This window comes from Carex rostrata, chromosome 4, assembly GCF_964058835.1.
Source record: "Carex rostrata chromosome 4, lpCarRost1.2, whole genome shotgun sequence".
Classification (NCBI taxonomy): Eukaryota; Viridiplantae; Streptophyta; class Magnoliopsida; order Poales; family Cyperaceae; genus Carex; species Carex rostrata.
Genome location: NC_135921.1, coordinates 5221343 through 5245111, shown reverse-complemented (window position 1 = coordinate 5245111; position 23769 = coordinate 5221343). Strand labels below are relative to the sequence as shown.

At 31.6% G+C, this 23769-nt stretch overlaps 2 protein-coding genes across 3 annotated transcripts; one reads left to right on the top strand and one right to left on the bottom strand.

The window, feature by feature from the left end:
• The first annotated feature begins 9736 nt into the window (after nt 1-9736).
• Nucleotides 9737-14380, top strand: LOC144552822 (internal alternative NAD(P)H-ubiquinone oxidoreductase A1, mitochondrial-like). The gene is made up of 9 exons (XM_078300823.1): nt 9737-9817; nt 11344-11952; nt 12043-12256; nt 12395-12555; nt 12639-12704; nt 12815-12975; nt 13091-13205; nt 13733-13912; nt 14047-14380. The coding sequence occupies exons 2-9, from the start codon at nt 11371-11373 to the stop codon at nt 14203-14205; spliced, it is 1638 nt and encodes a 545-aa protein (XP_078156949.1). The 5' UTR covers nt 9737-9817; nt 11344-11370; the 3' UTR covers nt 14206-14380.
• Nucleotides 14381-16372: 1992 nt separating this feature from the next.
• SC3 (secretory carrier 3) lies at nt 16373-21290 on the bottom strand. 2 transcript variants are annotated; one of them, XM_078300821.1, is made up of 12 exons: nt 20959-21290; nt 19839-19949; nt 19677-19739; nt 19569-19602; nt 18696-18818; nt 18191-18253; nt 18003-18096; nt 17830-17875; nt 17675-17742; nt 17225-17273; nt 17072-17137; nt 16373-16764 (listed from the first exon to the last, which is right to left on the bottom strand). In XM_078300821.1, the coding sequence occupies exons 1-12, from the start codon at nt 21013-21015 to the stop codon at nt 16678-16680; spliced, it is 861 nt and encodes a 286-aa protein (XP_078156947.1). In that variant the 5' UTR covers nt 21016-21290; the 3' UTR covers nt 16373-16677. The 2 variants fall into 2 exon arrangements, with proteins under 2 accessions (XP_078156947.1, XP_078156948.1); XM_078300822.1 differs by having other exon boundaries at nt 19839-19946; nt 20959-21152.
• Between the last annotated feature and the right edge of the window lie 2479 nt (nt 21291-23769).

Genomic DNA, 23769 nt, shown 5'->3' with positions numbered 1-23769 from the left:
TAAGTCAGTCCACACACATACATATACATATATACATATACATGTATGTGTGTACTGACTAAATAAATAGTAGAAAACTTTCAAAAAAATATAAAATTTGGTCTTCAAGCACATCTTAATATAGATTGGATGTTGAATGATTTGAATTGACTGTTTGGACTATGAAAATGCAAAAACTAAAGCGTTTGTTCCACAGTCTAGAAAAAAATGTTTTGACATCAGCCACTCACCATATATATATGGATTTGCTTGTTCAACGACATGACTTAATCCAAATACATATATAGGGAACGCACATGGGGCGAGAGGAATAAGGTAGGGGAGTGTCTGGGAGAGGCGAGAGGTAACGCACAGAGGTCGGGCAAGGGGCCGGGATAATGTTCGATCTCTACAATTAAAGCACCTGCTCATAATCTCTACAAAACTCGAAAAACACCTAACCCCTGAACCCCCTCTTATCTAAATTATGTTCAAATGGCACCACATTATGCTAGATCCAGTCATTTACCAGCATCCAGTCCAGGCTCAGAAGGCGGTACACAGTGGCAAAGCCACATTGAACCAGGGATATTGCCTACTCCTGAATTTTGAAAACCGGATGGATATAAGTTTATTTATAATCAAGTTGTTGCCTACTCTTGAAGAAAATTTGTCTACTCGTGAACGGTCCATATATTGAATTGGTTAATTCACGGCAATCTCCAACTTTTTAGTCGTACCAGTAACATTTTTGGCCTACCCTTGATAAAAACCCTAGCTACGCTCCTGATGGTACATGCAAAAAAACAAGGCATCAGTAAAAAGTCAGAACCAGATAATCAATATGACATCGGAAACAGTAACATACCAGCACTTCATGCATTTTCAAATCATCCCCTTGTTCTATGTTATTAAGCAGATTAGTCCAATGTGCATTTTGATCAGCGGCATCATAAGCAGTCGAAAAGTAACAATTGAACTGCCCATACCAGATAGTACTGTATGCTTTTTGTCTGGTACATGTATCATTGTAATCATCAAACAATACAGGCTCTCCCCAAGCGAAATCGTAAATGAATCAATAGATAATTTTCAATGAATAATCTGAAACAGGCATGCTAACTGTCAACTATACATTGAGGTTCTTAGACAGTAAACGTTGTAGATACAAAATCGCAGGACACATGGCAAACTCGGCAATAATTTAACCAATTATATTAGTATTATACCTTCACATTTTCCACCTTAATTTCTCCTCTTTTCCTGATATTACCAACAATAGCATAATAAAACAGCCAGTTTATGATTTATTACGAAATATATATCATCAACGTCTCTAATTAGCCTTGCAAATCTATATATGTAACTTGTAACTGTGAGAAATTTATCAATAAAGTTATTTCAATTAATCAAAGTCATTTGCCTACTGGTGAATATGATGGTTTACTTCTATATATATTAGTAATTAAGATATCTACTTGGAAAATGCAGATAGGTTGATATTAAGTAACCTAGGATTGCATTTTGTTATCTATCTTGAAAATGTAGCCGATTATATCTATAGACAGCACTAATTTACAGCTCCTAAGCAAACCCATGCTCAACAACATCACGTACGTACCACTTCACCAGTAGTAGTGATTAAAATTGATACCGCCTACACAATAATAAATTGCTGTTTGTATGGCATTAAATTGATTAGATTTAATATTAATGATTAACTTTGATGAATTACATAATTTACATTTCTTATACGTACAAGATAAAATCTTATAGAGATAAGTTGATGAAGTCATAATATAGTGTGTGTATATGCATTGTAGAAGTAGTCTTTAAAACTACAAGAATATGTTTTATATATCTACGAGGGTAAAAAATGACTATTGTTGAGCGGTAAGTCGATAGAATTGTTATTTCTGAGAATATCACTATTACTATTACTGACGGAATTAATTAATTAATTAATATCGATATTTTTAAGCACTTGTATATGTTAACTTGTTGAACGCCCTGATTCCATGGATATACAAATTGGAAAGAAATATGCACATATTTATACTTAATATATACCGTAAAAGTTTTATCGCAACAAGTTCTTTTTGGTTGTGAAATATGCACACACCTATATATTGAGATAAGTTGTACAACAATTAATAAAGATCCATATCAAGCTCGATCAGAGAGCTGGCTTTTCACTTTCTGTTCTAAACGGATTTTAATTATAAAAGAAGATTGTAAAATTAATGTAAGTCCCGGACTTGTCCGGTTAAAAGTTATGCCTTCCTAGCTTCTTTTATAAGGAATTCAGCGGATTGAAAGTTTTCTTTTGAAGTTGTGGGACAAATGAAATATTAACCGGAATTTTTGATTTGAATGGGACGTTGAGCGCTGGACTGGGCCGGCTGTTGCTTAGCCCAAATAAACAAATGAAGAAACTTTAAAACAAATGCTGCTGGACTGGATTTACATCTGAACCTCCGAAACTTTAAAATAAATTAATATAAACTTAAATAAACTAAAACTTAACATTTGTTCTAATCTACTTTAAAACAATTATAATTTTTATTTTAGTTTGTTTTTTCTATAGATTTAAATTATAAACTTAAATAAATTAATATACATTATTTATTTTCATATTTGAATTTTGTTGATTATTATTTGTATCTTAAAGTTCAATTATCCGACTATTATTCGTTTTATATCCGTATTCGAATCCGTATCCGTGAACTATCCGTTCCGTATCCGTATCCGTTTAAGGCGGATTTGGTTTTGAATTTTGATATCCGTTTACTATCCGTATCCGTATTCGTATCCGCTCATTATCCGACGGATGCGGATATGGTATCAGCATTATCCGCTCCGTTTTCACCCCTAATACAAACACATCACTCATAAAGTAAATTAGTTTGAACGGTTTAAATTAGTCGTTTGAAATCTATTTTAATATAAAAAAAAAATACAAGGATGAATATACATGAAGTTCTTGTCTCGTGCTCATCATACATGTTGTGATGTGCCGGTTCGTCTAAAATTTAATGTGTTATGCCATGTCATACTGCACAGTGTGAGAAAATGGCACGATACGGGCTTAGCACGGTGTACTTAACCATGTCAACACGTGTTGTGTTATGTTGTGATTCTAAGGACTTTTTTAAAATTTTCTAGATTTAGAGGTATATTTTGTATACTATTAGTAATTTCTCCATGTCAGAAGGGGCTTAATTACAAATATGTCGGTGTGTTGGGCTTGTTTCCAGAATTCCAGGTCGTCAATGAAAGCAAAACTAAAAATAAAAATTGACACAACAAGAATGAGACACCTTTCGCGAGGATAAAAAAGTGACTTTTTGCGACGGACTACTCTCATTCTTCAGGTTTTTCTTTTTGCGACGGTACTTTTCGCGAGGGAGTACCGTCATAAATTTGTTTTTTCTCTCGCAAAAAGTATCTACATTGTTGTAGTGTGAAATCTAGGCTTGAGGCCTTAGGCTCTTTTGGGCTCGGCATCTGTTATAATTTAATTATTTCTGATGAGATGTAATAATAAATTAATGTCAGTGTTAGATAAAAACAATTTTACGGAAGTATAAACACTTTTGAAGTTTTGATGGTTGGACATATATAGGAGTGTGAATGGCACCCTTTTATCCGTTTACCCGCCCCATATCGTATTCGATAAAAGTAAGATTTTTTTTCATAAACTTATCAGGTACAGGTACAGATAAATATTTTTTTCTCGTTTCAAAACGGGTAAAGGTATGGATAAAGCCTATTTCGTACTCATTATCCAAGTAGGTAATTATATAAAAAAAATTATATATATTATATTATCTTAATGAGCATTGAATTATTATCCATCTCCAACAATCCAACTGGCAACTACTCTTGATCCTGGAAAATAAAATTTATTAAATTTTCTAACTTGAACAGTTATGTAACAGGTAAGGGTAGAATACGGGTAAAGATAATTTGTGACGGATACAGGTATGAAAATGCTTCCACCGGATCCTTACCGTACCCGTTGACACCTCTAGTTGGACATGCATGTCATTTTTTTTCTCCAATACTATGCATTGAATAAACACTTCTAATGACAAACATATGAACTTTCAGACGTAAGTCACGTAAATTATAAACTACTTTCATCCAGTGTAAAATATACGAAAGAATGTCTTCAAAATATAACTAGATTGCAGGATAGAGTTGTTATATCAGAACTCTGAATATTTGTTTTTTATTATATTGAGATGTTGTCTACAGAGTACAGAGAAATGAGAGAGAGAGAAACTAATAATTGAAAACTACGAAAGTCTTTTTGGAAATATTACACTTAAAAAAATACTGAAAATTAATGTGTCTTGGACTTTGTCAATAATTTTCAACTTGTTCGAAAAAAATTCAATAAGCTATTTGGTCTTTTTTTTTATTTTTTTTTAATAATCAGATATCCTAAGAAAGATATATTCAAGGAAGCGTATGGTATATATATAGCCCATGGTATTCATCACAAATAATTTGAATCCACCATGTTAATATGCACTTTTCAACATAGAAAATAAATTTGATTGCTATAAACACTCATAAGCAACAATTTATTCACATCAGTGTTCCAGCAGAATGTTGTTTAATTAATTTATTTATTAATAAAGTCTCACAAGAAAATTCCATTCCATGAATTAAATTAAGAAAACATGACCAACCAAAAAAAAAAAAGAGGCATGAAGCTCATTCCATTGCTGAATAGTATAAGACCAACAAAAAAAATAAAAAAGAAACGGAATAGGCACACTTATAAATTGATTTTTTGTGACTTTCCACTTTTCTGAACTATCTTCATTTAAATCTCATTAATTATAATTCATGAAAAAAAAAATAAGGTAAAAAGACTATAATTTCTGTCCAACAGAAGCAACAAAGATTTTAAGAAAAAAGTACGTTGATGTAAAATAATTTAAGAAGTTTTCCTTAATTTTCTTGCTTAACAGAAAAGAAAAAAATATTAAAACCATACGTATATAGCCAAGGAATCTAAATTGGGAAAAGGGAAGATATTTGGTCATCTTTTAATAATCTTATATCTTAAGAAAGATATTCAAGGAAGCTTATGTTAGCCCATGGTATTCATCTCAAATAATTTTGAAACCACTATGCTAACATACACTTTTCAACGTATAAATAAATATATTTATGAAAAAATCCTTAATGTAAAATTCTGAATAATTAAAAATATTGTTTTTTAACCTATTTAAAAAATAATACGTGAAAAATATTTTTTTTTTAAATATAAAATTTGATCTCCAAGTATTTTTTTTTTTAATATAAAGATCATATTTAACGGTATCGGATTCACTGTTTAAACTTTATTTTCAAATATATGAATCCATAGCAAGGGACAATCTGTAGTATGCATATTACGATAACCTCACTCGAAAAATATTAAAATCCATAGTCAAAGAATTTAAATTGGGAAGAGAAAATTAACTTTTTGTTTATTTTAATTAATACTGAGAATCCAGCAACGTGGCAATATTCTTATATATATGTTATATATACTGTTACCCCTTATAAGTTTTAAATATATTTGACCCCCTTCCAATACGCGCCTCTATATATTTTAAACATGAAGCAACAAATTAAACTGACTTGTACAATTTTATGTGCATATTTTCCATGAGCTAGAATTAAATTAGAAAACATGCCTAACTTCGAGTCTTCGACAGAGACTTGCGATTACAGAAATTTTTCTTAATTAAAAAAAAAAAAATATATATATATATATACCTAATATAATAAATGGCTGTTTAATGTCCTTCGAGTAGTACCATAATTAAGTTTACAGAAATTAAGTGTAGAATGGCAAATTCGAATTCACATCCTCTTACGTGCATAATAAATAATACATTTTAAGTTGACCCATGATATTACAATATTTAAAATGTAATAAAAAGTTACTGGTTCATCTCAAAATTTATTGACTGGATCCCAGAAGGTAGGTGAAATTTGTAGCTCTCGTAATTTCATGTCGACTCGAATTAACCCAACATTGACTGCATCATTTTTTTTTTCAAGTTTGATTCAGAAATAAAAGTAGGTATAAAAAAAATTAATTGAGATCAATATTATTTCAATTAATTAATTTTCATATATTGAATTATGTATACGTCACATATTAATTGATAAACATGTAAAAAGTTAAATAATTTACTGTCATGATGATAAACATAAAAAAAATTAATTAAATTTTGATAACAATCATTAGTTGAGATCTTATAATTAAAAGTTCCTGATTACTTGGTTTGTCTTAATTAGAAGGTTCTAAAACTCTAATATCATATTTATAAAATATCAATTAGAAATTTATTGAACAATTAAATTTCTCTTTTGTACATGAAGATATCAACTCAAAAAGACATGTTTGATTTTAATTATATTTATTTATATATAATTATTTTAGAAATCAATATAATGTTACCATTATTTAATCTATTCAATAATTATTTGGTATTGTTGATTTAAATTGAACGGTTCGAATTCAACAAAGTTTGAAAATAGGTTGAGATCAGAACAAATTAATTAAATGACACGGCCCAACAACTTATACTACATACAAATACAAATACAAATGCACAGTTACACAACCGACAGTATAATAAGCAGACATATTTTACTAGTCTTTAATTATGCATGCATCATATAATATTTTGACCTACATAAAATTGGAGATGCATGAATACATATACATATATATATATATATATATATATATATATATATATATATATATATATATATATATATATATATATATATTGTTGGAAGTTGGAACGCCGTGGTAGAATAACTTAGAGAGAATTGTCAAAAAGTGGTTGTCAAGGAAATGCTGCTCTCCAATAACCATGGAGAATAAAAGTACAATTTTTACCAACCTCAGTAACAAGGTGCCAAAATGTACTCAGTATCTTCATGTTGAGGTTTTACAAATTCTTAATTTCTCAAGGAATAAATAATTCACTAAAGGCGAATTCTATCGAAAACTTAGTTCATTTGTTTATTTTTTTTTAATAAACAGTACAGTGGATTTTATATATATATATATATATATATATATAGAGGATGGCTAAGCTCAAATCGTTTGTTCCTAGACTCAGGAACAAACGATTCAGTTCTCTGATTTCCGAAGTTCAAATGGCCGATCCAAACCGTTAGATGTTTAATCTATATTAAAATGTGCTTGGAGACAAAATTTTATATTTTTTGGAATTTTTTTACTATTTATTAAGATGGTTTGAAAGTTGCTGTTTTTTTATGGTGCAGAATTTTAATAAAAACAGCGACTTTCAAACCCTCTTAATAAATAGTAAAAAAATATAAAATTTTGTCTCCAAGCACATTTTAATATAGATTAAACATCTAACGGTTTAGATTGACCATTTGAACTTCAGAAATTAGAGAACTGAATTGTTTGTTCTTGAGTCCAGAAACAAACGATTTGAGCTTAGCCATCCTCTATATATATATTTTCTTGGGCATGTGCACAAAAAAAATCAACCAAACATAGCGAGTATTCTTGTGAGGTTCTCTCCATTTGTTGTTGAATTCATATTAGTTGAAACATAATGATGCAACGACTAATTAATACCGGAGAAAAATGTTAATAAACAAAAATTAAAATTGAGATGGCCGGTAGCACAGTTGGTTAGGAAAAAGAATTCTAGAATTCTGCAATTTATTGTGATGTCTCTGATGCAAAGAATTAAAAATTAAAATGAGACGGTAGTACAGTTGGCTAGAAAAAAGGGGTCTTAAAACTCTGCAATTAATTGTGATACCTCTGGTACAATTAAAGAATCAAAATTGAGATGGGCGGTACCACAGCTGGATAGAAAAAAAAAATTTTAAATGTTTCTCTTGTAATTCTGATACAAAGTATGGGTATTTATGTATTTGCCCATAATTCATGTTTAGAATGCATGGGGAATGTTTCTCTTGTAATTATAGGAATGCATGATATTTTCAAGTTTGGCATAAACTAATGCAATAAATTGCACAAGATTTTTATTGAAAAAATGGCTCACCTCATTGATTTTTATTTCAAAAAGGTCAATGCCATCAACCTCAGACAGCTGCGTAAGTTCGGACCCCCAAAAGTAATTCAATCTTTGGATTTTAGATTGAGACCGTTCGATTTGAATCTGTCGCTCGAAATTGTTTCGCGATTCAAATACATCTCTTGAGATGTGTGCTCTCCACTTCGGATAGATTATCACGGATTCAAATCGGATGATCCCAATTTAAAACCCAAAGAATGGGTTACTTCACTAGATCAACCTCAACTGCTGCAAAGCTCCTATAACAACAAATAAAGCATTGCATCAAAAAAAAAAAAAATCAAAATTAGCTTATTATGTAAGAAAAACACATTATTACATAATGGAAATTAATCTTGCATATTAAATTATTTTACAATCGGTAATAATATTGGACGTTGTTTGATAACGCAGTTGTTGTCATTAAATTCAAAATTATTATTTTTTTGAAAGACAGCTGGCAAGTAGCCGGCTGGCAATATATTAATAAAAAAGAATATTTACATAGTGTTTTGCTCAATCATTGTACTACTAACTAGTAAATAACACATTAAGCCACCCGGTGAAGGACCGTGCATGGTCCCTTGTGGCCATTTTGCCCCCTCCTAACCTCCTATTAGAGATTATTTTTCCATAGCGTAATTTCTTGGACCGTTTCATCTATTAGCCTATGCACCTGTTTATTTTTTTGAGAGAAAATCCTTTGATTTCTCTCTTTCCATAACGTCCAAACTCTCAGTGACCACGCCTCATCCCAAGTCTTTCTCATTGCTCCCTGCAAGGATTTTCTATGTTCCCACCAGATTTCTTCAGTGGCTCCATTCCCCGCCGGGATTGGCAGGTTGATTGATGTCAAGAAACCCCACCAGAACGCACATGCCGCAGTACACTCCCAAAATAAGTGGTATGTTGATTCCAGTGCATTATTTATGCACATCACACACACTCCCTCTACCGGGCAGCCTCTCTTTTGCAAGTTTTCCTTCATTAAATTCAAAATTATTGTGAAGTTGAAATTTTATATTGAACAATATAACATATATACACTATATTTCATTACTCTTTAATTATATGTAAGCTATATATGTTTGTATAGATTATGCATAAAATGATAATGTCAAAAATTAAAGCGCAAATCGAATAGGTGCATCAATGTCAAATTCATTTTTATCCACTTCAAAAAAACTCTAAAAGATCCAAATTAACATATTGTTGTAATTACACGAAATACATACTATATATTATCAAAAATGATCACACGAAGTTTGCGTTGAAACATGTTTCTTAATATTATCATTTGGATAATAATTTACAAATCCTACCTCCTAATTATGTAATTAAAATACAATCATATTCTAACACAAACATTATTCATATTTTACCATTAAACATGATTTATATTTGTTCAATTATCAAAAGAACTTGGTGGCCTTATACCAAACAAGACGAACAAGACGAACATGACTTGACACATAAAAATATAGAAAAGAATTAGATAAATTATTAATTATATTCACTTACATATATCTAGAACACGAGAGAAAATTACCAACAAAGAATGGAGTTGTCCATTTTGGTGTAAACAGAGAAGATGGTACCCAGAAAAGGATAGGTGAGTGGCTGAGTGCTATAGCCTATATATAACCCAAGGCCCAAGTCTCATGCATTCTCAAACAGAGAGACTTGTAGCAAACGAGACGAATTAATAGTCCGTTCTAAGTTCTAACGCTTAGAGTTCCCTTTTTCATTAAGTGAGTTCTCTCTTAATTCTTTCCAGTTTTTTTCTCCTTGTATTATATTGTTGGTTTTATATAACAATCTATGCATTGTTTTTCATCATTTATCCGAATATTTCTATTGTTTTTGTTATGTAAGTATGCTTAATGTCTGTATAGAACTATCGATGTTCCATTCTCTATTTTGCTTTCTAGATTTTTCTTTCATAATTTCACACCATGAATCTTTTGATTGTATGTTGATTAATTATTTGCAAGGTTGAAATATTTTGTGTGTGTGTGTGTGTGTGTGTGTGTGTGTTGTGCTGTGCACAAGATCATGGTAGAACTTGCTTTGATTTTGTTTTATTTTATAGAACTCAGTTTAGTCAGGTTGATTATGCAAGTAGCTGTCTCCTTTTATTTATTTATTATTTTCTTGAGAAAATCCCCTGTTGTAAGTATCACTTTCAAAGAGTCATAGGTTTTGGAAATTTCTATTAAAATTAAGTTGAAACATGTATTCTGTTGGAAACATATAAACAAAAAAGAAAAGAAAGCTCCCGGGCTAATGGCAAGAAAGTTTCAGAAGTCCGACGGATCTTGATGATTCGTAAGAGCACTACTTTTGAAGTCAAGGAAACTTTTTGATCACTTTCGAGCCCGGGAAAACAAGTAGCGGGCGAGAACTGCTCTCTGGTGAATAAACCGTAGGAGATTAGACCAAGCCACCAACTCTAGGACCATGCATGGTTTTTGAGGTAGGGGGACTTCTTACTAGGAAAGCCTCCCTCACCGCATAATCCATAGTTTGGTATGGACTTCCAGGTAGAGTCTCACACCGGCTTGACCACATCGCACTGAATGACGAAGAAGTTTGTTTATTCCAATACCAGATCCGTCTCAGTCAGTGAAAGTATTCCACTTTCCTCTGCTGAATACAGGTGGTATAGAAATATTTTTGAACAGGTCAACCCAACAGTGGAGAGGTCGAATTATGGAAAGATACCTTTTGGAAGCATATTCCATTTTATTACCTAAACTTGAACATTGATCAATATGGTAATACAATGAATAGTATTCATTATTTCCTTAATTTCATATTTACCAAGGGAAAATGAAATATGATAATAGAATGAATAGTATTCATTATTTCCTTAATTTCATTATTTATAAGGGAAAATAAATATGGTAATATACTAAAATCTAGGATGCATGTATTCCTGTGAATTTGGGGTGGCTGTATAACTTTCAACTTTCTAATATTTACCTTATAATTCTTTTTATTACCTATCTTTGACATATATACTTGATAAGATTTTTCTTTTTCTTTTCTTTTTTTGAAATGACTTTACAAGACTTTTCAATATATAAAGTAATAAAACTATCTCATGAAATTTCTTGTTGTAAAAGTATATTCTGAGGTACGTATCTCATGAAATTTCTTGTGTATATTGAGTATTTTGAATTATGTACAAGCACTTGTCCTGAATAAGTTTTTACCAGTATCATGTTTGCTTATTGTTCATTCCTAGATTTTGACTCTATTTTTTGTAATACAGGTGAAAAGAAGAATCGTTATTTCAACCATGGCATTGTCTAGAATTGCAAGGGGTTCTTCCTTGTCACAATCCTTTTCTAAATTATCAACCGAAACCCCCCAAATTGTTTCCCGTACTGGCCAATCAGTTTCGAACAACGCACGGCAGGTTCAACTTTTCACCTTGGTATCGAGCTGCAACAAAACCTCTATTCAAAATTACTCCAAGAATATCATATTCCAATCAAGGGGAATAGGTAACACCACGCAATTCCAGCATCCCTCTGCACAAGCAGCACTGGACTATGATTCCGAACCAGAGACAGAAAGAGTAATGCCTGAGCTTGGTCCAACTAAGGGATTCGAGAAGCCACGTGTGGTTGTGCTCGGAACCGGTTGGGGTGCATGCCGTTTTTTGAAGGATATTGACACTAAAATATATGATGTTGTTTGTATTTCTCCAAGAAATCATATGGTTTTCACCCCTTTGTTGGCTTCAACTTGTGTTGGTACGCTCGAATTTCGGTCGGTATCTGAGCCTGTTAGTCGGATTCAAGATGCTCTAGCAAAGTCACCTGGATCACACTTTTTTCTTGCCAATTGCACCGCTATTGACTCCGATAAGCATGAGGTATGAGCTCTTTTACAAAGAGAATTGAAAAACAAAAAGGATGAGTGATGAAAGATCTTTGAACTTTCACTAATTTTATTTTAAAAATAGGTGTATTGTACGGTGGTTACTAATGACGGATTGCCTTACGAACCGTACGAGTTCAAAGTAGCCTATGATAAGTTGGTAATTTCTGTTGGTGCTGAACCGATGACATTTAACATAAAAGGTGTATATGAACATGCCACTTTCTTGCGCGAAGTGTATCATGCTCAGAAAATTCGTCAAAAGCTCCTATTGAATCTCATGCTCTCTGATCATCCCGGTAAATATACATTTGTTGCCTTTTGTTACAAATTAAAATTTTAAAAAGGAATAATGATGATTAATGCAATCTCCTCATGTTTGAAAGGGCAAAATATACATATGTTTCTTATATTTTAAATTTTACATGGATCCATAGGCATATCGGTAGAAGAGAAGAGGCATCTTTTACATTGCGTAGTCGTTGGTGGAGGCCCTACCGGTGTTGAGTTCACTGGTGAATTGAGTGATTTCATAATGCATGATGTGCGCCAGAGGTACACACATGCAAAAGATCATATCAAGATCACCCTTATTGAGGTATATATCTTCTCATTTCTCTTATTGTTATTTCGAACATATGAGGAGCTCGGACGATATTTAATTGTTCTACTCTCGAGCAGGGAAATGAGTTGCTGGGACCATTTGACCCAAAATTGAGGCAGTATGCAACTAATCACTTGGCTAAGGTACTTAATTAATACTCCAATTATACTTTGGATGTATAATTATATTGTTCTTTCATGCACTTTTCAATTATATGCTTTCAAGGATGATTCTGATTTCTCTTATGCAACAGAGTGGTGTCAACATTGTGAAAGGAATAGTGCAAGAAGTGCAAAAGGAGAAAATACTGCTAAAAGATGGGACTGAAATACCATACGGTCTACTGGTGTGGTCAACAGGTGTAGGCCCGTCTAAATTTGTAAACAAGCTCGATCTTCCGAAATCTCGTGGAAGGTTTGTTAAACAACTTGAAAAAAATAATGAAAAAGAATTATTTACTTTCAGAAAAGACTTACCAGTACTATCTGGTTTTCTCATCATTTTTTTCCTTCTGATTATGTACATATAGAATTGGAGTTGACGAGTGGTTACGCGTTCCATCGGTACAAGACGTATTTGCCCTTGGAGATTGTGCTGGATATCTTGAACATACTGGCAAGGAAGTCCTTCCTGCACTTGCTCAGGTTTGTCTCTTAATTGTTTCCTCTAATTCTTAGTTCTTTTAAACAAATTATATATCATCTTATTTGTTTCATTTTTTAATGAGACTATGGTGCTATTCATAGCGCATATTGGTCCGTACTATGGATCAATATTTTTATTTTCAAAGTCCAAACAATCGATCTGAACCGTTCAATATTATCTCTATATGAAAATATACTCGTAGATCAAATATTATATTATTTTACTATTTTTTAGATTGGTGTAAAATCACTTGATCTAAAAATTATAGACCATTGAAAAGTAGTGATTGTCTACCAATCTTAAAAAACTAGTAAAAAATTCTAAAAAAAATGTAAAATCTAGTTTAGCAGTACATTTTCATATGGAAAATCATGTTGAACGGTTCAGATCGACTATTTAAACTTTAAAAATAAAAGTATTAATCCATAGTATGGACCAATCTGAGCTATGCATAGTACCAATATCCTCACTCTTCATAATTATAATTAACCAGCAATTGGTATATATAATTCATGAACCTGTATAGGTGGCAGAGAGACAAGGGAAGTACCTAGCAACTGTGTTTGCAACAATGGCAAAACAGAGAGGTGGAAAGGCAAATCAGTCGGAGGATGTCAATTTAGGAAAACCGTTTGAGTATCATCATTTGGGCAGCATGGCATCTGTCGGTCGCTACAAAGCTTTGGTTGATCTCAAACAGAATAAGGTACATTTTTTTTTTCTTTAATTTCTTAAAAAATTCTTAAGGAAATATGCTATGACTTATGAACAGGTCTACTCTCAGATCGTTCCTTATGTTATATTATTGCGTAATAATCATTTTATAACCTAATTTTGTAGGATTCTGATGGGTTATCGCATGCTGGATTTTTGGGCTGGCTGATGTGGCGAACCGCATACCTGACACGTACATACAGCTGGAGGAACAGAATTTATGTGGCTGCAAACTGGGCCACCACTCTGTTTTTTGGAAGAGATAATTCTAGGATTGGTGTCTAATTTATTTGCACCTCAAACAAGGGTTTTTAAGTTATCTTAACTTGCAATTTTTTTTGTCTATTTGTTTGAGCAATCTTTTTTTTTATATATATATAAATTGAGTTGATGTATGTACTGATATATAGGTTTTTTTTTTTCTGGGTATTAGAATTGGATTAATAATGAGGTGTAATTTAAAATGTTTTGGATCAATTGATATATTTTTGCTACATAACTTAATTATATAGTTTTTTGCTTTCAACCTCACCATAGATCATCATAGTTCAAAAGAAGATTTTGCAATTATTTTCCATTTATATAAATAATATAACTTAATTTGTATGCATAGGTCGACATTTAAAGAAGAGTACCTCTATCAACTCATCAAGGATTTGGTTAGTTCTTGTGATATATTTATAATATGCTAATCCAACGGCCTTGTCAGTAATTGACCAGTTACCATTTAAGACACAAGGGTAAATCCTTAAAATCACCGACCACAAGAGGATTTCACATAAAATTAAAGCATTTAAAAGCCGATGAACCAAACACACAGGAGGCAGGGGAACTAAAATCGAATTTCGCAATTTAACGCTGAAATGAATATTTCTTTTCTACTATAATAAAAATAAAAACTAACAAGAAAAAAGGGTGCGCCATCCAAAGTTGAACCTACAGCCACTGGATTCTCTGTGCAAGTGGTAAAAGGCCTGTTTGTGGCCAGATGCGCTGGATCACTGGAAAATATGATCAGGGTGTTTAACAGGTAAAGATTTTAACGGAGCAGTTTTAACTTCATGCAGCACACAGGCTGTAGAATCAAAATTGCATTGCATATGATTCATGCCATATGTGAAGTTAAAACTACTCTTTTTCAAAATCCTTACCGTGTTTAACGTCTACAGTACTAATAACCAATACAATCAGTATACACGTAAAGGATTTGTTCTTTACCAGTAAAAATACTAGCAGTAGATGGAGATTAGCATGGGGAGTGCAAGGATAGTCTCGTACCAGTAAAAATCAGCACTTTGGAAGATACTGGTATGGTGCAAGGTTTGTTAGAAGCATGGAGGAATTTTTGTAGCTTAGCCCCTAACATATTTTGTTTTTGAGCAAAGAATAAAAGGGGCGGGATGGGGATTTTTTTTTTAAATAGAATTACATTGAAATAATTTAATAGAACAAGCCCAGACTGTTGGAATTTTCGAAAACTAGCCTCCACCAATCCCTAGGATCGGTGGAGCAAAAAAAACACATCCTACACCGATCCCTAGGATCAGTGCAGCCCATTTATCACTCCACCATTCTCTTGCCGCAGAATGTCACAGAAAATCAGAAAATCAAAACAAAATAGCCCTCCACCGATCCTGTGGATCGGTGTATTTTTTTTTTTTTTTTTTTTTTTAACAGAAATTTCTAATTTTTTTTTGTATTAAAATATTAGAAATGTTGAATATATTTCTTTGAATATAAATGACATACAATATAATTTGATTTATTAGAAAGACTGCAACAAATAACCCGGATCAATATTTTTCAGGCCGGATTTTTCACGGCTGTAAGAAAAATTAATATATTTCTTTATGTGTTATTGGAAAAAACAAAAATGCTTAGATTCTGAGTTATTGATCCCGGTTCAAAAGTCACTTCTATGTAATCCAGAAAATATTGTGATCTTTCTAGGACATTTAATTTATAAAAAGTTGTATCTATTTTTGAAAAAAAACAAAAACTTTAATTTATTTAATGATTGTTTTTCAAAAAGAATTCTCAAAATAGAAACAATTTTTTATTAATTAAATGTACTAGATGGATCACAATATTTTCTAGATTACCTAGAAGTGACTTTTGAACCGGGATCAATAACTCAGAATCTAAGCATTTTTATTTTTTTCCAATAACACAAAGAAATATATTAATTTTTCTTACAGCCGCGAAAAATTCGGCCTGAAAAATATTGATCCGAGTTATTTGTTGCAGTCTTTCTAATAAATCAAATTATATTGTATTTCATCTATTTTCAAAGAAATATATTCAACATTTATAATATTTTAATACAAAAAAAAAATTAGAAATTTCTGTTAAAGATCAGATAATATCCAATCCGTTTACACCCCTATGTAGACTGCTGCTTCAGTTTTTAATGAAAGATACCTACGGGTTTTGAATAAAAAAAAAAGAGGATTCCCAACTTCAATTTAAATTAGCACCATTGCACACAGTATATGATGTAACACAATTTATCGAACCCACATAGGCATGAACATAAATGAGAGCATAGAACAAGACATGCACAACACAAATAAAATTGGAACACCCCAACTCTCCAAGAAAGCAAAACTATACAAATCTATCTCTATAATTATAAAAGACCCCCACTAATGGAACTGACAAATATAACATATAAATCACAATCTCTAGAACAAAAAAATTCAGTTAAGCCCTTAAAAAGCGTGATATTTTTGGTCGAGCCCGTTAAGTAGAAAAGAATTAGAAAGCCGCTCGCATGGCGCCACGAGCAGCCTCGCGACGCATCTCAGCTGCCTTCCCACTTCCTCTAAAATACATGTATACTTGCTGCATGTGCAATTACATTACAAAATTAGAACATAACTTCTAGTCAAAATAGATATATTGCACAAGAGAAATATTCTAAAGGAAAAATTGACACTAAACATTTACATTTTTGGCAAAATACACTTATATATCACCCTGATATTTTAATTATATATCACATCAATAAACTAATGCTTAGGATCTAGTTGCAAACATATTAAGAAACATTTAACTACTGACATAAAAAGTTGGGTTGATTGCAAGAAAATAAAATAAAATATATTGCAAATTGAAAAAGAAAAATAATCAAAAGGGAGGAAAATGGTACCTGAATGACCCATATGCTAAGCAAAGACTCGATGCAAAAGAAACCGAACCCAATGAAGTAGAAAATCTGTTAAGAAAGCAAAGAATGCATAAATAAATCAAATAATTATTATTATTAGCAGATGAAAGATTAACTTAAGGTAACGGAACTTACCCCAACTATAATATGGTTACTGATGACATCTATTGCTGGTAATATTCCTCTGTTAACGAGAGTAAGAAAAGTGAAATAATTTAAGATTAGATGAAACTTAATAAGATCCTCTGAAATTATGGATTGTGTTTATTGTACTATTGTGTAGCTTAATATACAAAACAAGAATTTAATAACAGAGATTAACACTTTCAGTCTCAGCTATTCCTTCTCCTTTTTTCATAAATAAATCTTAGAAAAATTAATTAATAACTTCACTAGCAAAGAGTTGAGTCAACTATTTTCAAGAAGGGAGACTGTAGTATACTATATTTGTTTTTGTAGCACTATACATGATATTTCTTACATTTTACGGTATCCTACATCAAGTAGGAGTTAAACATGACATTGCTCATTTTACATGGCTACACTTGACAAATTGAAATTTGCAGGTGTAAGAAGCAAGCTTACGTGAGAGATTTTCCCTTGAAGAAAATTGGAGGAGCCACTGCTGCATACACGACAAAAGCTATGTGTATCTGCAAAGTTGCATTAGAAAATTAATAATTTTAAAACTTCAGAAACATTACCAGCTTTGATATTTAAAAGGTGAGTGAAATGCTTACAGCGTAGAACAGAAAGAACCAACTGAATTTCAGTGCACTCTCAGTCCTGTGACATGAGAAAAAAAAAATGGAATATCAATTACATAAGAAATTCAGAATGCTTAATGAAAGACACTATGAATATTTTGATGAATTTAAACAATTTTTAGATGAATTGTAAAGAAGTTACCAACCTCATAGCATTGTAAAGAGGGCGATACCACAGCACATATCCACCAGGTACACCAGCTAAAAAGTATATAATGGCCATAAACCATATCTTTACACCTAAAAATGCAACAAGTTACATCAAATGTTACAGGAATTAATTTTATAAAAATAAACAACACATGTAATTGGTATGTGCAAAAGAAAAGCACACCTTCTCCCTTGATCCAAGCAGCAGAAACTGCAATTATGTTCCAGAAAAGGCATGCAACCACTCCTGTATTACAAAAAAAAAAACATTAATATAAAAGGAATTAAACATTAGATTATAGAACATATTTTGCAAACAACATCCGATATTACTTATTTGCAAATAACACCTAACATTTGTTATATTCATAATAAACAGCAGATAATTTCAAGATACTAACAACAGCTTGCTAGCTTATTCTGATACTGGTATAATACCATTAAATAATTATAATTTTGCTCCTTCACAAAGCATAAATTTAAAACCATGGGAAAAAAAAATTTCAATAGGCTCCTGATTTAGTGAATCTTTTACAAATAGAAACAACAACAAACTAATTTAGCAACTGTGCCTTTTTCCATTTTAAAAACTATTATAACCAATACTATACAACAATGGAAGTAATATGATCAATAGAGAAAATGAAAAGGATATAAGAAACAGGGGTCTGATAAGAAAGAACGTGTACCAAGATAAGAAGCAAATGCTAAGTATTGCATCCTTTGGGAATGGATAGGAATTTCATTTGTAATGTCATGATGTATAATAGGAAAAAAAGGCGGCCAATTCTTCTCTTCCAATACTATCCCAGCTGCCAAAGAAAGAATTGTTATGTTAATTAGATTACATCAAGAGCATCTGGTGTTACAGATGCGATATAATCTTCATCTTCTTAAGCAGTATATACAACAAGGCAACAACAACAACAACCAAGCCTTTAGTCCCAAACAAGGTCTTTATGTAAAAAAATGATGTCATGTGTATATTCTTAAGCAGAGTATACAATGAGGGGTTCTTAAATGACAAATTACTAATCAGCATAGAGTGAGGCTATGGTACACTATGCAAAGCGCAGATTGGTCCATACTACAGATCAATATCATCTTCGTACCCAAAGTTCAAATAATCGATCTGAACAATTCAACATAATCTCCATATGAAAATTTACTTGCATACTAAATTTTACATTTCTTAGAATTTTTTACTATTTTTTAGATAGGTGAAAATTCACTATTTTTGAATGGCCTAGAATTTTTAGATCAAGTGATTTTCTACCTATCTAGAAAGAAAGTGCATTTTCATATAGAAATCATGTTGAACAGTTCAGATAGACTGTTTGGACTTTGAAAACAGAGATATTGATCCATAGTACGGACCAATTCGCACTTTGCATAGTACCTAGCCTCACTCATCAGCATAACTATAATATTGGATAGTAAAAATATTATTAATCTAAGTAACGTACATCACATTTTCAATTTCTAAGCTTCTACCATTAACAAAAGGCATTATGCTGATTAAGCAAAGAACAAAAAGAAAGAAAGTGAGGAGGAAATGATACCTTGTGCAGCTGCCTCTTCTTTCCGTTTGAGTTCCTAACAAATGACAATAGAAATTTCAATAAATTTGAACTGCTGATTTTTTAAGGAAACAAAAATGCTGAGAATACCTTTTCTCTTTTGTTTAATTCAGCCTCCTTAGCTTGGAGTTCCTTTTCTTTTTTCTTCAGATCCTAAAAATAAATAATAAAAAATTGAAAACACGAGCTATATAAGCAATCCAAATTAATTCGATCAAAAAGTCAAAAGAATAGAAACACATAACAGCTTACCTTGGAATTTGAATCAAGAGGTATCTCAACAGTATTGTAGAAATCAGCTGGTTCCGGAGGTAGAGGTGAGAGTCTTGAGTTGGAAGCAGGTGCTACGCTCCCAGTATTCTGCTAAAAAATACGCCAAAATAAACATAATTACCAAATAGAGAACAAACACTGACAGCCAAACAGAGTACCAAGCATACTCCAAAAGATACTTAAACTGCCCTTTTCTATCACTGTTAGTCTCTGCATAGCAATAAATAATGCATAGGGATTTCGGAACTTCAAGGAATATATATGACATGGAACTGAAATTATTTGAAGAAAGAAGAATAACAGCAAAAGATTGAGGAAACCAAGCTTGTGAACTAAAAGCAGTTTATGATAATTTTTAAATCATGTGGTAATGACAGTAACATTAGCATTCCCAGCATCTTACCAGTTGCACCATTTCTTTTTATGCTTATCAATTCATGCTTATTTAGAATTATTAATCTAATTATAGTGCTTAGGTACATAACTTCCTGTCTTTATAGAGCTTGCTTGTACTAAACAGATAATAATATTCATATAAGTATACTGTAGACTATAATTAGAACACCTCCCCACCCCTCGACATCCCCCCACCAACACACCCTACCAACACAAAGTCACCAGTTATCATTTGACATTTGGTTCCTACAAATCATTCATAAAACCAGACCCCGTTGTAAGTTGTTCTAATGATATTAGTGCAAACTTTATAGAATCATGTGATTTCTACTATATATAAGTTATAGATCTTCAGTACTAGGTTCAAACTATGCCCCAGTACAATTCAAATCACGAAAGCCACCTCGTAGAAATGCTTAATTTCTATTAGCTTAACAGACTTTCATGGAGAAAAATCAGTAAATCCGGATCTAAATGAAAATGACAGTAGGAAACATTCAAGTATCTCTGATTCAATCGACAAAAACTTCCGGATGAGTTCAAAACTCAATGATCCAACTCCTTCACTGTTCAGATCTCAGTAAAGCGAAACAACCCAAAAGATCTAACTCAACTGTTTCGGATCTACCAACATCCTTTCTATCAGATCTAAACAAATCAAAACGCCCCGCAACACAGATCCAGAAAGAAAGACTTGACTTACCGCGAATGGATTAACCTCGTCTTCCGCGAAGGGGTTGCTGTCGTACCGCCCCGCCATTGATGGGTAAAAGAGTCGAGTCTGATGAATTGTGAAAACTGAAAAGTGGAGGGGTTTAGGTAAGAAATGGCGGCGAGAAGAGTACGCTAAAGAGGTTTTTCCAGAGAGAGAGAGAGACGAGTAACTAATGTTAGGCCGATCGCGATCGGGCTTGGAAAAGAAGACAAAAACTTGCTTTGCTAAAGCTTGGTGATTTTTCTTATATGCCCTTGGAATCTTCTCCAATTATGAGCGGCTGTGTCGTGTTGACGTCTGGTTCAACGACGTGCCCGTACAAGCTAAAAAACTGAAAAATGAGGAATAAAGAAAGATTGAGAAAAATTGGTAGAAAGAACTGTATGATTTCTGCTGATTTTAAAAATTATAAGGTTTGAATAGATAGGAATTCTACCGATCTAAAATCAGTTTGTATTTTTTTTCATTCAAAATTTTTCTAATAAAATATAAAAAAAAATTACAAAAATTAGATAGAGTATCTTAAAATCTATTTATAATAGAACATTTCATCTACTTTCTGAAAAACTTTCTATATTTTACTAAAGATCTAATATAAGAATTCCTTCTATCTATACATCAGATAAAAAAAAAACTAAGTTTGGATCGGTATAATGCTTACCGTTCCAAACTTTTGATTTTTAAGATCGGTAAAAATTGTACCGATCTTTCTATCAATCAAAAATATAATGTACTATTTCTATTTCTATTTCTATTTCTATTTCTCTTTCTTCCTTTTTCTTAATTTCTACGAATAAAAAATTTCCAAAAAATGATCCCTTTGAATCATTGAGAAATTATTTTCATCGCCAGTACTCCAAACAATTATTTATGATAAAATATTATAGATTATTAGATAAATTGCATTTAATTTTGATTTTATACAAGGAACTCGATAAAAATAAAAATCGGTTCATTTAGAAAATTCTAAGGAAGTTGTTTGGTTTGTATCATAGATTATTTTATAAAATATAAGATTTTACATAATATAATATTAAGGAATATCATTGGTGGTAACGTATTGTTACTATATTTGGTTTTGAATAAAACATTTTCAAAAAGAAATATATAATAACAATGATTGATTTAGTATATATTGTAATAATTATCGAAATTCAAAAAAATCAATGATAATATTAATTTCCAAAAGGACTAGAGTGATGCGGTCAAGTGAGAACAAAAAAAAAGTCAAAAAAAAAAAACATCATTTCTATGGGCAGCACAATAGTTATCAGATATGGAATCATAAATGAGTTAGGCTAATATGACACTAGTGTTATATCAAACTAAATAACACCACATCTTAAACCCTTAGATCTGCTTTAAGATTCGTACAAAATGAAGTGCTTGAACAGTAAAAGCGGATAGTACGAATCTTAAAGTAGATCTAAGGGTTTAAGATGTGGTGTTATTTAGTTTGATATAACACTAGTGTCATATTAGCCTAACTCATCATAAATGCAAGTTAATTAGATTGCCTATTATATTTGGACCGGAGTTGAGAGGAGCTATTGGGTCGGGTCGGATCGGGTTCAAAGTATTTGAAAAACCATTTAAATTTGATTGTTGGAATCAAATTTAAGCATTTGAAAAATCATTGAGTTTTTATATTTTCTTTGGAGTATTTAGACATTATCATATGTATTTCCTTACCATTTCCGTCAAATACAATAATAGAAAAAAAAAAAAACAAACACTCCCTAGAGAATGAAACAAAAAAAATATGTTCCTTTAATAATCTTTAGATTGCACAATACCATGCTACAGAAAATTCATCTAATACTCTAAAATTGTCGAATTCCTTTAAAATCTCCTAAACCGAAAAAAAATTAGATTCCTTAGATTGAAATATGGATGCAATTTATTTAATGCCCTCCGTTATTTTATAAGAAATTCTGTAAAATAAAATATTCTAAGTTCTCCACCCCAAAGGACGAGTCAAACAGTTGACACATCCGCACATGTTGAAACTTTTTTTTTTCTCTTTTGAAAGTTAAACCAAAGTTGAAACTTAAGTATACAGTATACAAGCTTTTAGTACATTCATCGTATATATATGATATATCAACACTTATTTATTGATAGGCCTACAATATTAATTATATTCAAATTGACTTATATAAAATCTGCATACTTATTTAGTAGGTTGGCACTTGCCTTTGTTAAAATTAACACAACACATATGATTAGAATGGGTGATGAAATGCCTTGATATTTTTATTTTTTATTGAAGAGTTCTGATATATTCCAACATTTTTTAGATATTATTTTTGAAAATTAAACTTGCGACCTCTTACAACCATGATACAATTATCAAGTTTCTCATAAATTATATAAATAAATAGATTGTTTATGTACAATATGTATCACAAGCGCCGAACCGACATTTTAATAAACTACCACTTAGATTGACATATATAAATTGAAATCTCATACATTAATGGCATTAAATGTGCTTTGCTAGGTTGACGTATCCCCTACTTAGTAGTGAACAAAAAGGAAGACTGTTATTTTAAATCGGACCGTACCATTAAAACAAATAGACTATTTATTTAAAATAGTTTCTTGAATTTAAAATCAGATTGATCTGATTCGTTCGTTTTTAATCATATGGTCCGAATTAAAATAATATAATCTTATTGTTGTATATAAAAAATGTAGCATTTACCAGTGTTGTAAATAACAGTATACAGTCGTCGGACGGATATGATACCATTAAGCGATTAATTGGGAATAATCGGCCATAATCGGAAATAATTG